This window comes from Bicyclus anynana, chromosome 20 (genome assembly GCF_947172395.1).
Source record: "Bicyclus anynana chromosome 20, ilBicAnyn1.1, whole genome shotgun sequence".
NCBI lineage: Eukaryota > Metazoa > Arthropoda > Insecta > Lepidoptera > Nymphalidae > Bicyclus > Bicyclus anynana.
The window spans coordinates 13620070-13637912 of NC_069102.1; the positions used below are offsets into that span (position 1 = coordinate 13620070).

Here is a 17843-nt window from a genome sequence, read left to right on the forward strand (position 1 = left end):
TCGTAAGGATTAATATTTTAATTGATTTATTATGATGGGTATTTCTTGAACTCTGAGTTTCATCTTCACTAAAACCAGATCTGAAGTAAAACAGAAATTCAAAAATGTCTATTATATTTAAAAAAAAAGTTGGTGCACTACATTTTATGCCGTTTGATAAATGGAGGTAGTGACACATTAAAAAACTTTTTCATCAATCAAGTAACGCTTAGGCTAAGCAGGACGTCTATGCAAGTATGACTCTACGTTATTAAGACAATGTGTGTTTTTTTTACTGGGATAAGCTTGCGCTTGACCACGATCTCACCTGATGGTAAGTGCAGATGTTCCTATGGTGTAACGCGCTTACCTAAAAGTTGCCTATTCCCTCTCATCTTAAAGATGTCCAGGTGAGTTTCATCATAGCCTAGCCATGTGTATAAGAAACGAAGAAGCAAATCGCTTCGTATGAGTTCTATTTCTTTGTTAGTAAATGCGTGGTTGCACCAATTGTATTATGTAACATAATTCAACCGACGTATGTAACTCAAACTCCTTTCATTGAACGTACAAAGGGAAGCCGATATTACGGCACCGTATCGTGTGACAATGTAAACAATCCCTTCGCCATCAATCATATGTTTCGGTGGGCGCATTCGTTTCATATGAAATTATATATTTTTTTGATGACCGTATACTTTTTATTCGTTCTCAGTTCCAAGAATATATGATACTTGATAGGATTTTGCTTCTGTTTGGTTAATAACCTTACTGACTGTAACAAAGTTATTTTACGTATTAATTGGTTTTTGGATAGCTTTTAATCGTAGGTCCTTGAAAAAAATAAATGAAAATTACGATTGAAAATATTATTATCAAAGCCAATTTTGCTAAACTTAAGTTGTAGGATGAAATACGAATAAAAAAAACCAAAGTCTCCAAGCAAAGCTAATGGTTGTGACAATTGGTTTAATGTTTAATGGTCTGCGTGAAAAGATTGACTATTTTTTTATTTAGATAATAGTTATAATATATGATAGTAAGGATCTCCAAATAGTCGAGTGACCTTGCGACGGCACGAGCCGTGACCGACACGGTTCCGTGACGATGCCCATGTACCGGTGTTTTCATATATAATAACACATTATGAAAATATTAAAATCTCCTTGAAAAAGTATCTGTATTATTGGAAAAAGTTTGAAAGGATGAAAAGGTCCGAAAGGCATTTCTGAAGACATTTCTTGACGGCCTCCGTGGCGCAGTGGTATGCGCGGTGGATTTACAAGACGGCGGTCCTGGGTTCGATCCCCAGCTGGGCCGATTGAGGTTTTCTTAATTGGTCCAGGTCTGTCTGGTGGAAGGCTTCGGCCGTGTATAGTTACCACCCTACCGACAAAGACGTACCGCCAAGCGATTTAGCGATTCGGTACGATGTCGTGTAGAAACCGGAAGGGGTGTGGATTTCATCCTACTCCTAACAAGTTAGCCCGCTTTCATCTTAGATTGCATCATCACTTACCATGAAGTGAGATTGTAGGCTAACTTGAAGAAAAAAAAAAGAAAAGAAAAATCTCCGTATTTGTGGAATTGAATTCATAAACGATGGTTATAGATTACGATGATTTCCTATACAACTAAACGGAAAAATCTAGCTCTGTAACTATTTGCAACTTAGAGATAATCTAGGTATAGCTTTTTATTCTGGATCTGTGAAATAATAAAGACGAACATTTTTTTTTTGAATAAGAGTCATATTGTCTCTTTTCCATTGAAATACTTTAATTGCTAGCTTATATATTAATAATCAGATTCAAATCCATCAATCAACTCTACACAACACTCGTTTGACATCGAATGTGTCCACAGCCCATTGTCGAAGAGTATTTACATAACAAAGTGACAAAAAATATCTTTATAAATATGTATAGTTCCACATTTAATAGTTCCACATTTGCAAATATATGAATTTAAATAGAAAATTAATTTAATACACCTTATTTATTATTGTAGAGTGGAATAAAATCAAGAGAATAACAAAAATGTAAAAAAAAAGCCAAGTTCAGATAAAACGTCATAATTTGGATGGTTGACGGTTGATGGTTGAACATTCACGATGATATCGCGACTAAAGGTGGTAAATACGTAATGGGCTATGTTTTATGCATGTTAGTTCAGAATCTGAAATGGTTCTAAATCTAGAAAAATCTATAGCACTATACAAAATATTCACAAGAAAATTAATTAATTTACAACTTTTCTAACTAATTTCTATTAAAGTGTTTTGAGTTTTTATTTGAATATCATCATACTAAATGTATTACCAAGTTATTGCCAATTAATACTTAAATTATTTAATAAGTTTATATGAAACCTTTGATCTTATGTTTGTAGTTAAAAAAGCTAGCCTAGCCATAACATCGCCGGTTAAGTTATAATTAGTTTTCTAAATTACTTTTAAACATAGAAGTTATGAAGTCGATTCTTTTAAATTGTTACTAACAATAATATAATTTATAGAACCAAAAATGCACTAAAGTTTTCATTGAGCTTTTATTTGAGGACCATTTTATTTGAACTACTTACTTTTATTCCGGAAAAATACATGGTTCTCACGGAACTAAATTTCACGCAAACGAAGTCGAGAACTTTTACTTATTTTTTACTAAAAAAGAACCCAATGTAGATTTGACTGTACACCTGTTTCTTTTTGACTTATGGTCGATGGTTACTCATTACCCTAATTGTAGCACAACTTGGTGATTCACTGCCGTGTCTCTAAATTAATTCAATTTAACTCGATCTCCCGTGTTAAGACTCACTTCTTTTATATATCTTAATAAAATGTAAATTTGTATACTCATTTTTTTATATTATTCATGTACGGCGTTGCGTTTACTACTGGAACTGGTATATTTGGTATAAAAATTCCAGCAGCTGTGAAACTGCGCTTGTTTATTTTACCGGTTCTTGTAATAGGCGACCGTTATCAATGTTTCTAAAGGAAAAAAGGTTTCTTTGAGATTTTAGTAAATTTTAAAACAGTTTTTTTGGACGGACATTGAATATACCCTTAATAGATTACAAATAATAATTATTGAGAGCAAGACTAAGGAAGAGTAAAATATTTCACAAAAATGATTTTTTTTTCAATTTTTGTCAACAATTTATAGTTTTTTAAGGTACATTGATTTCCGTGGGATGTTCGCAAATTATGTACGCATAGTTTTAGCACACCTTGAAATATCAGTGTTCACTTGACTGCCGAAGGGTCAATAGACTCATGACTATGATCATTTGACTGTTTAATAGAGATCTTACAGAAAAAATACCTTCAACAATCCATGCAAGTCGCTGTTCTCGTTATTAACTCACGATTTTATGTGCTGGAATCAAAAATCAGCCAATGACGACCATTGGCTGATTTTGAAAATAAACTACTCTCATTGTTTAAACCACAATAATCATCGAGCGAGCCAGAGTCCAATCCATAGGTACTAATATAATAAAGCAGAAGAGTTAGTTTGTTTGTTAGATTGAACGCGCTAATCTCTGGAACTACTGGTCCGATTTGAAAAATTCTTTCAGTGTTTAGATAGTCCATTTATCGAGGAAGGCTATAGGCTATATAATATCCCTGTATTCCTACGGGAACGGGAACCACGCGGGTGAAACCGCGCGGTGCCAGCTAGTCATTTGTTATTTGACAAAATGATTTTTTAAATGTCCAAAGTAGAGTCAAAATTGTCGTTCAAAATACATTAATATTTAGTAGAAGCCATTTTATAACGGAACTTATGTTCAACAAATACTCGAGCAGCCCTCGAGTGGCGCGTCAGGAATGTGCACACACTCGCACTGGTCAAGTGCACAAGTGCAGTGTTCTACGTCCAGTAGTTAAACGTGAAATGTGCTAATTAGAAAGCATGGAATCTATACTAATATTATAAAGAGAAAAACTTTGTTTGTATGTTTGTTTGTTTGTAATGAATAGGCCCAAAAACTACTGGACCGATTTTAAAAATTCTTTCACCATTCGAAAGCTACATTATCCACAAGTAACATAGGCTATATTTTATTTTGGAAAAAATAGGGTTCTGTAAGATATTTAGGTTTTTCGGACACAAGGTGTAAAAAACCAACCAGAAAAGTAGGGTAGGGGTAGGTAGGAGTAGGGTAGGGGTAGGGGTAGGGGTAGGATAGGGGTAGTTGAAAGTTTACATCAAATTTCACGTGGACGAAGTTGCGGGCGTCAGCTAGTAATTAATAAGTGTATTAGTTAGCTATTTTATTGGCGGTTGACTTTTCCCCTATAAGCTTTTTTAAGTTGTCAATTACGAAGAGGCTTTAGTGTTTTTATTAATAATAATAATTGGCATTGTTATAATATTAAATGTCAGGATAAATTCAAAGGAATACTTGCATATCATTGGCGTATCTATTTCTTGTCCCTATTAAAAACTTTAGGTTTAGTTGTTACGGGAATTAGTATAACTGAGTGGATTAATTCCCTGGAGAAGTCATTTTAGAATTTTAACGGCTTAGACCGTAAGTACGAGTTACCACCCTACTGACACCCTATCGCTAAGCGATTCAGCCTTCCGGAACGTTGCCGTGTGGAATCTCTAGATATCTTGTCAACAAATCCTGCCGTTCGATAGAGTCACTAGTAGCTTCAAAACATACAAACTTGAAGTTAAAGTGTATGTAAACTAAGCCTACTTGAAATAAATGGATTTTGAACAGTGAAAGGGCAGTCACTGGTACAGTTTTGAATTTATCCCACTGATATATTAGATTGCATGGCCACTTAACTTAAAATGTGTCGGTGAGAAAAAAAATTAAGACTTGAAAACACTCCTTGAAGCTTTAACTTACAACAAAGTTAGGTATGTTTCATTTTATACTGCAGCTATGCCTGGCCATGCTCTGTAGCGTATTTAATGCTAAAGGTTGTATAGGTGTAGGTACGTGCGGATAATTAGTGTCTTGTAACAAAGTTACAGCACCAAGCGACCGTCGATAATGCACTAATGAGGTCGCCCTTCGTAACGTAGGACCTTTAGCTGTTCAGTTCTAAAATTATAGCACCGTTCTACCATGGCAAGGAGTTTAGAAGGGAAGTCAAAGTTATGAATATGACAAAGGAAATAATAATTTATTTATTCATTAGAAAGCAGGTTCACAAAGATAGGTTATGAATAATTAAGACCCTGATACTTTCTACCAATAATGATTTAGTGTATGAAAAATTTAAATAGTCTATGTACCTATACCTAATCCTAATTTTTATTCAAACCAAAAGAGAAGGAGTTTACTGTGAGTAGAGTTTTTGTGATAGAATTCGTTCGGGGATTATCATTCAAGACAAAACTAAATCTGATCGTAAAACATCTAGAGATAATAACATATTATGAGTTTGAAAATAAAATTCTATTATTTAACAGTTAGCGATATTGTTAATGGTTTTGTAACTCGAAAGTGTGAGTTTCAAATTTATCTCTATTCATGTCTGTCTAATACCATATTATAAATAGAGGGAGATAGACGTAAATTCAATATGCCCATTGTCGAGTTATAAAAATATCATAGATCTCTAGGTCTAGATAAAGTAAATTATCATCATTATCATTATCAGCCTATTTTAATAGCACACAACAAGGCCAGGTCTCCTTTCTTACAGTATATAGAATAAGTAAAGGGATATAGGGACCCAACACACTGTTCCAATGTGGATTGGCGAGCTGGTCATTCATTAACGATCATTATCAGACGTTAATGATTAATGTTCGGGACCGGTGGTTCAACGTCAAGGCACGGGGTTGTAACACCACCTATTTCCCAACATCATTCACCACCTACTACTTCCAGGCTGAGAATTTTTAATTAGAATAAAGAAAAACTCCGTCTGTGAATTGAAACTAAATAGGCTACTGATCCAAGTAGGCAGTCAAGAGGTCTAGCGAAATGTAATTAAAACCACCAAAAGCGAAAAAGAAACTTTACCATAGAAAGTTACGCTAAGCACACGCCTACGCATCGCGGTCTCATTAGCGCATGTAGCGGCGCTGGCGCTGTGCAGCTATTATAGCGCTTTATTTACGAAGCGCTTTATTTGCTTGTACAATATTACATTAATACGACTACGAAGCTGCTTTTAGATATCGTGGATAGTTAATTCGAGTCGAGTTAGGCTGCCTGTCCACCAAAGCGGAGCGAAGGAGCGTTGCGGAGAAACGAACTAATGCGGAGCGGAGTTGCAGACTATGTTAAATAAATAAAATATGTTAAATTTAATTTATTTAACCCCGCTCCGATTACCTACTGGTTTTATATGAATTTTTAAATTAGCTCGCAAGTCCCTATCCACTTAAGAGGAGCGGAGATTTTGTGAAATCCTATTGGTTAACATTTCTCCATTTCTAGGCTCCGGTGCCTCGCTCCGCTTTGGTGGACTGGACTGACATGACGGAGGTTCAAGGTTCGATCCCTGGCGGCATTGATTAACATTTGCTTAATTGATTAAGTTTTAGCTGGTGAGAGTCTTCCTCCGTGGCTAGTTACTACCCTATGGGCAAAGACGTACCGCCAAGCGTTTAGAGTTCCGTCGAGTAGAAATCGAAAGGGATGTGGATATTCTTCCTCCACAAGTTAGCCCACTTCCATCTTAGTTTGCATCATTACTTACCATCAGGTGAGACGGTAGTTAAGGGAAGGTTTACATCTTATTAATAACTAGTAGACGCCGCGCGGTTTCACCCGCGTGGTTTCCGTTCCCGTAGGAATACAGGGATAAAATATAGCCTTCCTCGATAAATGGGCTATCTAACACTGAAAGAATTTTTCAAATCGAACCAGTAGTTCCTGAGATTAGCGCGTTCAATCAACAAACTCTTCAGCTTTATAATATTAGTGTAGACTATTTTCAAATAACGCAACCAAGGAGTTAGAGGGTAAGCGTTTCCTAGATTTTTAGATTTCTTTTAGATACAGAGTAAGGTACCACGTTTTCTCATATTAGAAATTGAACGCCACCTAACTAAACATTACAACCAGTTACATTCACAGTGTTTAGGAGCAGGTGTTAAATGTTTGCGTCGATAGTTCAAATTTATAAAAATAAACTTGTAAAGATATTATAAAATTTAGCATACCTTATAAATTAACAAAACCATATGCCCTAATAATGTTTATGCTACTGCAGTAAAAGTGTCTAGATTTACTATCATGAATTTATTTTTATGTTTTAGGTAAATATTTTGCCAATTTTTAATGTTTCCTACCTCATAATATATATCTGATATTTAATGTAAGTTTTTTCGTTATTACTAAGATTTTGTATAACGTGCATAGCAAAATTTCATTGTATTGAAAATGCTAACTATTAAAACAAGTAAATAAACGTTAAATTAATTATAACAATGCAATATCTGAAAAACAGACCATTACTTTTTTCCTTATTAAAAACAAAAATCTGTAAGACGCTGGAGGATTGTCATGTAATATTTTATAATTTTGACTACTCTACATCCTATCACTCTATATTGAATAAATAAATCATAGCGCCAAAGTTACCACCAGCTCTTTGACTACAAGTGAATTGTCGTACCATCCAATATAAAAAGTAAACTAACATTCGAGAGTTGAACAAACATAGTAACATCGCGGGCTACTGTCAAATTCAACAAGCTACCTGTCCCTTATCAGCTCACGTCTCAGTCACTAGGTGTGAAAGAGGTATAGGAAGGTGTGAACACATTTCGAGTGACTGATTCTATAGATGTGATCGAAGTACCTTCTTTATTTTTTTGATATAAAACCCTATTTCTAAAAGTTACTAGGAAAATCGAATTTCAAAATGGTTGTAGGTACTTCGCATTCCTTACTTTTTCTAAACCATTTTTGACCACGAGAGTTTAAAATAAAAAATCTTTCAAAATATAATTCTATTTTTTTACAGTTTGTAGCCGACTGTCCCAGAAAGACGGTAATAGTACATTATGTTATAAGTGCGGTTTGGATGTTTGTTACTCTTTAACGCCGCTACTACTGAAGCGATTTGGCTAAAATTTGGAATAGAAATGGATTTTACTCTGGATTAACACATAGGCTACTTTTTATTCCGAAAAAATCCCTGGTTTCCCAAGATTTGCGAAAACTGATGATTTTAATAATATAAATGTTTGTTACTCTTTCACGCCTCGACTACTTAACCGAATTAGCTGAAATTTGGTATTGAGATATATTATAGCATGGATTAACACATAGGCTACTTTTTATCCCGAAAAAAATCCATGGTTCCCGAGGGATTTGTGAAAAACTAAATTCCACGCGGACGAAGTTGCCGGCGTCCGCTAGTAAAACACTAAATATACCCAGAATCAGCTATAGACAAGGCATAAAATATAAATGAAAGGGAAAATAATCACCATAACTCTCCAGTATTATTGCCCCGCAGGTTTAATGGCACGACAATTAAGAGGACTGCAACACGATACGGTTTGATTCCCGCCGCGTCGAGCGCCGCTTTATAGCGACTGTACAGCTATTATACGGCTGTTCTACAAGTGTTTACGCTTAACTGGACCTATTCATTATTGTATAATAACCCTTAACGTTAATCACAATTTAGTTGCAATATTTCTTGGGATAAGTAATATTTCTTATAATAAATTTCACAATTGTAACGAAATTGATCAGTGAATTTTACATTTTCATTAAATTCTGTCATATTTTAAACAAAAAAAATTGTTAAAAGTAAACTTTGTTCGGTCTATTAATCAATTTTGTGTTTATATTTCTTATTTCTGCAACAGCCAAGCAAGAAACATTTAACAACATTGGTTGAAACTAATCGTTATAAATTGAAACGGTTATCGACAATTTAAGTTTTTACTTCCATTGACTGTTATTTCGTAAGCCATCCCCACATATTTTGTTATTTGTACTATTTTTATAAATTATAGAAAATCAAAATTCATTTATTTCAAATAGGCTTAGTTTACAAACACTTTTGAAACATCATCATAATCAGCCTGTATTCGTCTACTGCTGGACATAAGAATTTCCGCAATCCTCTGCCTTCCTCATCTTGTCACTTCCCACTATCTTCTTTATGTAGTAGGATCATCTGGCTGAATGGCATCCTACACTCCACTTGCTGGTACGTGGCCTCCACTCCAGAACACGAAACGTCAAGTTTGACTATTTGTATAGACTCTACCACCGGTTCGGTGGGCAAGCAGGCAGAAAATAATATTAATATACATATAAAGGGTAAAATTGAATGTTCTTAACATACAAACGGACAAAAGTGTTCTTTTGTGATCCTAGGGATCCATTTTTATCTTTTAAAGCCACCCAAAATATAGCTTAATATGATAAGTAGCCAGGATTTATATCTGCAAGTGCAGTCTACAATATCATAAATATCCCCTCGATGCCAAGATGGCCGCAAATCATACGCGAGCGGATTTATAGCTCTGCGCGTGCGGTCACTTCAGATACTAATTATTTATTTATGTGTTATTTTGTTACTTGTAACAAGAATAGAAATTACTAGTTTATATCCGTGGTAATTTTTAAAATAGAGATGTAATCCATACTTCTATACTAATATTATAAACTTCTAAAGTAAGCCTGTCTGTTTCTACGACTATATCTGTAATCTTTTCACTACTGAACCACAGAACCAATTTGGATCAAATTTGAAGCAGAAAAGTACCTTGGAGCAAAGCCTCATAGCCTCAATAGCTCAACGGTAAGAGCAGCCGGACTCATCACCGCCGGGTGGTGGTTTGATCCCCGCTCCGTTGGTCTATTGTCTTATCCACTCCTAGCACAGTTTTTCCCGACTAGTTGGAGAGGTATGGGAATATTGATTATATTATAATATATATTAAAATATATATGACAAATATTGTTTAAAAAAACAAAGGTTATTTTTTAGCCCGGAAAAATGTAAAATGCAGAATTTCACGTGAACGTAGTCACGGATGTCCGCTAATTAATAATACTAAATTACAATCAGTTTAATCAAAATGTTTGGACCTTTCTCACGAGATTACCGCTATGTAGAATGTTGTTATTGTTACGTGGTTACTACCAGGTCGACTGATTGATTGATTGATTGACTGACCAAACAGCACTCACTGACTCCGACTTTGGAATAAAGGGTAAATTTAATTAATTATATATTCAAAAATAAAAAGCTATAAAGGTGGATAATACAAAAAGACAGTAACCATCATGATTGCTCAACCAAGAGCCCTAACCACCGGCACAGAATATAAATTGGCACCGAAATGTATTACTTGGGCAGTTTTTTCATTCTACGTAGTACTCTTTTCATCCGAAAATCCCATTTTCATCCGTACTACAATTTTAAATTCTAGCATTTACAGCTTACATCACTTAAGCCTATTTAAAAAATATTTTTTGCTTATAAAAGTTTTATTAAACGGGTTTCATAAATAACTTATTAAGTAGGATATTTTGCGCCATCAATTAAATGGCTTAATTTAAGGTGGAATGGAACTAGTAAAGTCATTAACACCATGAGCAGTGTTTCTATGTAAATCACGGGCCATTTGTAAGTATAATAAGCCGTTAACGGTTGTCACCTTTCTAGGGAATTACTTCATTTTGACTAATTCCTACCTACTACGTTGGAATTTGAATTCCAATAGGTTTTGATGATATGTTTGATAGTGTTTAAGGTTTGCTTTATACTTTAGAGGGTCGAGGTTCGATTTTTTAGTCGATTATATATTAAAAAGAAACAAAATTCATTTATTTCTATTAGGCTTTGTTTACAAGTATTTTTGAAATGTCAAGTTATATCATGGTTTAATGATGGTAATTATTAAAAACAAAAATTAAAGTTACGAGGATTCCAAACGCGTCTTGGTTCGAAATGAGCCTACAACAAACTTAGCCAAAGTTTATTGTAGTATCAGAATTCACATTTTCTTTTCAATTCGTAACTACATCACACAGCATAGTCTTTCCTCATTAGTTGGAGGGAAACGGGAATAATTAAAAAAAATATATATATATACTCAACATTGCTTTTCGATAAATCATTTTACTGCAATACTGTCAGCAGTAAAATGATTTATCTGAACGTAAAAAAACTGGCAAAGGCAAGGATGCGGTGAAGCCATATATTTTGCAAATCCTGTGTGTCAAATGCATCAGTTACCTGTGTCCGATATTGTAGAAATATATATTTATTGTATAATTCGAAAGTAGTGTAGAGTGCAGTAAGGAGTGTAGTCTGAATGTAAAGTCATAGACTAAAACTTGTATTACCAAAAATCTAATCATTTTGGTCGGTTTGAACTTGCAAAATTTTAGATACCATCCACTGAGACAACGAATGTAGACCGCTAGTATATATTTCTAATACTTTGTACATAAATTATGTTAACCTAATAGAACCAAGTATGGCATAAACAGTACGAGTAAAAGACCGAGGAAGAAACTTAAGGTCAAGCTATTCATATAATAGTCTATCTTAAAAAAAAACTGCAAGAGAGTTCTTCGTACGCAGCTATAAACTATATTTATAAATACGTTGCTTAATGTACAATTTAGTCTAGTTACTTAATTTATTAATTTAAGTCAGTTCTGGTTCATTAACATTGTATAGATATTTATCATTTGTTTATCATTATGTAGTACTAGCTGACGCCGCACGGTTTCACCCGCGTGGTTCCCGTTCCCGTAGGAATACGGGGATAACAAATAGCCTATAAACTGCCTCGATAAATGGGCTATCTAACACTGAAAGAATTTTCTAAATAGGACCAGTAGTTCCTGATATTAGCGCGTTCAATCAATCAAACAAACAAACTCTAGGTATATAAAGGTGTAGATTGTTTCTTTTGAGAATCAACATTGATTAATCTTCAAACCTAAAACTGAAATAGATTATGCTATATAGAAAAATTAATCGTTTCTGTAAAAAACGAAACGATGTTACGTGTTTGGAACAATTCAATTTGACATTTTTTTATATGAAACTATATAGTGAAGGAACAGGTTGTGGTATCCTTTATTGCCCATAATTGCGGATATTTGCATATTTCTCGTCACTTTTTATGTTCAAAACAGTTATTTAATTAAACATAAATGTTTTGACACGGACAGGTTTGCTTTGTTGCGTAAATAGTTAACATTTTTTATTAATACACTAGCTCACCCGCGTGGTTCCCGTTCTCGTAAGAATACGGGGATAATATATAATCTATAGCCTTCCTCGATAAATGGGCTATCTAACACTGAAATAATTTTTCATATCGGACCATACTTCCTGAGATTAGCGCGTTCAATCAAACAAACAAACAAACTCTTCAGCTTTATAATTATAATATTAGTATGGATTTGAAATGGTCGTAAGTTAGTATTTTTCAAGCGTCGACAATATAGTTTTATTTTTAATTAATAAAAAACTAGCAGATTTTTGTTACTTAGTCTGCATCGAAATTGAGTTTTTTCTAAACACTTTTCCACTACGTCAAAGGCTTAGAGCTCGATGATTTTCATCTTTTTAATGAAGTTAAGGGATTTTTTTCATCGTTATACATTTGATAAGTTTAAGTAAAGTTTATACGTAAAGAAAACTTACATTTTTAGCTAAGAGGTATGCCTAATCTTAGAAGAAAGTTTAATATTTATACGTATCGTATCAATGGATTGTCTTGTAATATTGCATGGTCGCTCTCTCTATTTTTTATACCTCCAAAAACTACTTTACTAATGCTAGAAATGTATGTCTTTTTGTAACTAGTTAACTAGTTAAGGAGTACAAGTGTAACAAAATAAACTCATAAACATTTATAATATTCTTTAAGGTTTTACAATATGCAGATCCACAATAGCCTCATAACGACTCGCGCTTGTCCATTCACTTTTCTCCAACACAGTTCACAGCGCCGACCGCAAACTTTACGGTTTCCGGTGAGCCATCATTAGGTGTAGCGGCTAACCGCTTAGTTAGCTGTTCCCTCACAATGCTTCTCTGCTATTCTATACAAGCTGTCGACGTGTAGAGTTTATAGTTTACCTGCCTAAGGTTATGCTTTTAGAGTGTTGTAAATGTATGTTTGTATATCTGTATTTTTATAGTAATAATTGAGATGTAAAAATGTAAGGATGAAGGAACAATGCGTGTTGCCAGTGATGACCTATGGTTCTGAGACTTGGTCGCTAACTATGGGCCTCATAAGAAAACTCAAGAGTCACACAGCGGGCTATGGGACGAGCTATGCTAGGAGTATCTCTGCGTGATCGAATCAGAAATGAGGAGATCCGCAAAAGAACTAAAGTTAACGACATAGCTCAACGTGTCGCGTAGCTGAAGTGGCAATAGGCGAGGCACATAGTTCGAAGAGCCGATGGCCGTTGTGGTCCCAAGGTGCTGGAATGGCGACCTCGCACTATAAAACGCATTGTTGGTCGAACCCCCACCAGGTGAACTGACGACATCAAGCGAGTCGCAGGTATTCGCTAGATGCAGATGGCTCAGTATCGTGATGTTTGGAAGTATTGAAGATAGGTTGAGACGGGATCTAGACAATCGTTGTGAGCCACTTAAGATCAAGCCACCCTCTAATATCTCGTAAAATTATGTGGATGGTACCCTAACTTGTCCTGTCTGCTCCAAAATATTCCGCCGCGCAAAAATAGGGTACATAAGTCACATGAGGGTGCATGATCAAAGCCCGCGTGTGATCTGACAGAGCCTTGAGTCGCAGCAGCCGAATCGGCAAAGACAAGACAAGACAATAGAAATAAATGACTGACTAAGAATTAAGATGGTACCTACACTTAATGATAAGTAGACAACCATTGCCAGTAATCAAAGCAATAGTTCACAGAATGCTAGAAATACTTTCTACAAAGCGCCGCTACCTGAGGCTGAGGCGTACTTTATAAGTCTCATGTCCTTGTAGGTACACCAGCAAACATGCATTTTTACTACTTGACTTATTTTCGCTGACTTGCTATACAGGTTTTCTTATTATTTTTAACGAATAATATTTTTTTTATTATTTTAAGGATTCGGTTTCCGGGGAAATTATAGGGTACCTCAGTTTGATAGTTTAACGACTAAAGAATTCGAACATTGATTTGAAAAGCAGGACCTCCCTGCAACCCGCTTGATGTCCTCGGTTCACCTAGTGGGGGGTCGACCAACACTGCGCTTTCCGGTGCGGTCGTGACTTATATACAACTTGTATCTAAATAAACAAAAATAGTAGTATTGACTTTTGAACCAGTTTTTCCTAGTATATTTATCTAATTACATAGCCCAGCAAGTATGTCCGGTGGTATGGTATGTTACCAAAGGGTTTGCCAAAGCGTTTTGTACAAACTAAAGAAATTCAATTCTGCATACGCTGTGTGCGCGTTGAAGTCTTTTCTATGAATGTCGAATATGTAGCTAAGAAGCGCTTCAATGGGTAAACAAAACCGTAGAGACTGTAATTTCTGATTTATGAGCATGCCGACAACGTAGAAGTCAACTTAATTTATTGTTCTATTGTTAAAGGGCAAAAAGCATAGGTGGGTAATAGGTTAAAATAATCTGAGATATTTGAAAGTCGCCAATAATAACGAAAAATTGCTTTTGCATTCGAAATGGCAACATTCAAGTAATCTATATAACTACAAAACATAATGCTTAAGCTATTGCTTAATTAGTACGATGCCAAATGAAATATATTAAAAATAACTATTGCATGTAAATAAATTTGTAAATATTGTGTGTGTGTGTTTGAGTATTTGATAGAAATCATTGAACCATTTGATTTGGTTTATCACCTAAGCATTAAAGGTGCTAAAAATAAATAAGAAAATTTTTAAAATATCATTTCTGACTTAAGAAGTACAAAACAGACACACTTTAAGTTTTCAATGTCAGTAGTTCAAGTACCTTTAAATTTTAAACTTTAATAGATACTTCGTTAAAATATTAAATCGTCCGAAAATTACACAAGAACAATTTCTAAAAATGGAGCGGCAAAGATTTGCATGCGATAACTCTCCATACAACTATTCCCGGCTGCAGTATGACATTAGTCATATTAAAAAAATAGGTAATAAAGGTACTCACTCATTGCAGCTAGTCACCATTGTCTGCGAAACCGTCACCAGCGTCGTGGTCTTCGTGGTCAACTTGTCACCAACGCACTTCCTCCGGGCGCATTCATCCAACACCGCATCCTCCTTCACTGACTGCAGCACTTCCTTTACTTTATTAGGCCCCGTCTTCACCGTCGACCGTTGAAACTTGAGATTAGCCATGCTCCTCCCATCGCTAGTAATCTCAGTTTCCTCAGTAACCAACGCACCTTTTTTAGTTTTACACACAGTTTTGGATTTCTTACCGAAAACTTCACCATTTTTATGGACAACTTCATCTGAGTCTATCACTTCACTTTTGTCTGGAGGTAGACTGTTGAGTATATGCTTAATGCTATCACTATTTAAGTTTGTAGTAAATATATCGTTTATACCATCGTAGCTTTGTATGGGTTGACGTCTTTGGTCTTTGTGCCACGTTTTGTCGAAACCATATATTGGTTCTGATTCAACTCCGAACCACTCTTTACTATTGCTAGTGTTCTGAGTTTCATCTGGAGCTGGTTCTATTTGGTTTGAGATGTTATCTTGAAAGAAGTCATCTGTTAATTCGGTTATCTGAGCTCCTTGTCTTTTTGTGTCAGGGTTATCGTAGAAAGCGGTTGGGTTGTTAACTTTTCTCCTTCCATAGAGTTGTCTGTAGTATTTCTCCTGGTCTCCGTACATCCAGCAGACTTTCCACCATTGTTTGCACATAAGTATGTTGGCAGAATTGGATGATTTAACATGTCTAGTTGCAGTCGTCGACATTTTTGTGTTTTTTCCCGCTTGTAGATCAGAACCTGTTAGGTCGGTTACGTTTGGAATAATATCGTTGTTTATGGTATGGAATTGTAGCGGTGACAAATGGATGTGTTTTTTGTGTTCATATTATCGATGTGTTGTGCTACAATAATGCTAAATTGTAAATAATTTATAGCTCCATCTGTTTTATAAATAAACTAATTCCACAAATAACAGCGGTTACTTGTCACCTAAGCCCCAAACTGGTTGTAAAGTGTACAAACATTATGTTTTTATACTAAAAATAGCGGACGCCCGCGACTTCGTCCGCGTGGGATTTAGTTTTTCACAAATCCCTCGGGAACCATGGATTTTTCCGGGATAAAAAATAGCCTATATGTTAATCCATGCTATAATATATCTCAATCCCAAATTTTAGCTAATTCGGTAAAGTAGTCGAGGCGTGAAAGAGTAACAAACATTCATATCATTAAAATCATCAGATTTCGCAAATCTCGGGAAACCATGGATTTTTTCAGGATAAAAAGTAGCCTATGTGTTAATCCAGAGTAAAATCCATTTTCATTCCAAATTTTAGCCAAATCGCTTCAGTAGTAGCGGCGTTAAAGAGTAACAAACATCCAAACATCCATACAAACTTTCGCGTTTATAATATTAGTAGGATTTGACTTTTAAAAACGTTTGTTGTACACTTACTTTAATAAATTAAATGTAAACTGTGGTTACCTTTATCCTCAGATAAAAGTAACCAATAATGTAGCAATAATTTTCCAATAAATTGATGCTGCTATATTAAAATAATGAAAATATATTCAAGTTTATTATGTTGAATACTGAAATAAAGCTTAATTTCTGTTAATATGTCGGAATATGCTTAATTGCCAGTTTTCAGGAAATCTTAACTAGTCACTTAGGTACGTATAAGTCTATCAAATCCCTCAAATCCGGAAAATTCACGTAATTTTTCTTCGTAGGCCTTCCTTCCAGACTAGCTACATTTAGAACCCTTGTAATTTTAAGATTACTGTATTACTTCTTAAAATGATTTGTTAACAATTAATTCCAGATTTTATGGAATAATTTAAATATATAAAATATTTTATTATGATATACGTCACATTTGTACGTATCTGTACCAATTACCAACCACTTTTATAAGAAGTTCAAATCAGTAGACAATGTAATAGCCTATTACTCCCTTTATCCTATTATCTTACTACTTCACTCACTTAAAATTCCTTTTTCTTATTCCCTACACATAGAGGTCACTTTCGTTTGTAATTTGTAGCCTATCCTGTATAAATTACATGTGTCTTATTACATGGTAATAGGGTTTAGTTTCGCGTGTTGTTTTGTGGTATCTGGTGGATTGGAAGTGCGCATTACCCGTAATTCCGCTCTATCCCGTGGCCGCTTCCCTTTATTTATTGCCTTATCATTCCCGCTATGTGATTTACCAGTTAATTTCAAATTTGAAATAGTTCGATCGGATTCTTGTGTTTTCATTTTGAAATTTGATTTAGGGATCTATTATTAACCAACTATAGGGAAACTCATAAATATGGGTTTTATATTTCACTAATATATACTGTATGCGTGTACCTAACCACTGTATTACATTTTAGGCTCAACTGATTTTGATAAACGATAAGTCTCTAAATCTCGTACGAGTATGATTACATTAGAGTAAGAATCAAGATGGCGAATTTAATGAGGTTTAATATGCGGTTTATAAATATACTAGCAGACTCAGTCAAGTTTCGCTTTGACTTATTCGACTTGACAACTTCCCCTCATTGGCTAGCTACGCAAGCAACCAATAAGGTTCAAACAGCGACAAACAGAAACTTTATCCACTAACATAATATAATATAAAACTAAAGTGTTTTTCAGATAGCATAGGTAGGCGGTGACAGTTCGTTATCCTTTTAAAAGTTTGCCGCGATTCACGATAATAGTACGTATTATGAACG

At 34.8% G+C, this 17843-nt stretch overlaps 1 protein-coding gene across 15 annotated transcripts in view; it reads right to left on the reverse strand.

The window, feature by feature from the left end:
- Positions 1-17843, reverse strand: part of LOC112044815 (protein prickle) — a 408579-nt gene that overhangs the window by 150491 nt on the left and 240245 nt on the right. The window contains exon 2 of one of the 15 annotated variants that reach the window (XM_024080787.2): positions 15098-15893. The exons of 13 other annotated variants lie outside the window; for them this stretch is intronic. In XM_024080787.2, coding sequence (XP_023936555.2) covers positions 15098-15876 — 779 coding nt within the window. In that variant the 5' untranslated portion in view covers positions 15877-15893. Of the gene's footprint in view, positions 1-15097; positions 15909-17843 lie in introns of all 15 variants that reach the window. One more of the 15 variants, XM_024080785.2, reaches the window with a different exon arrangement.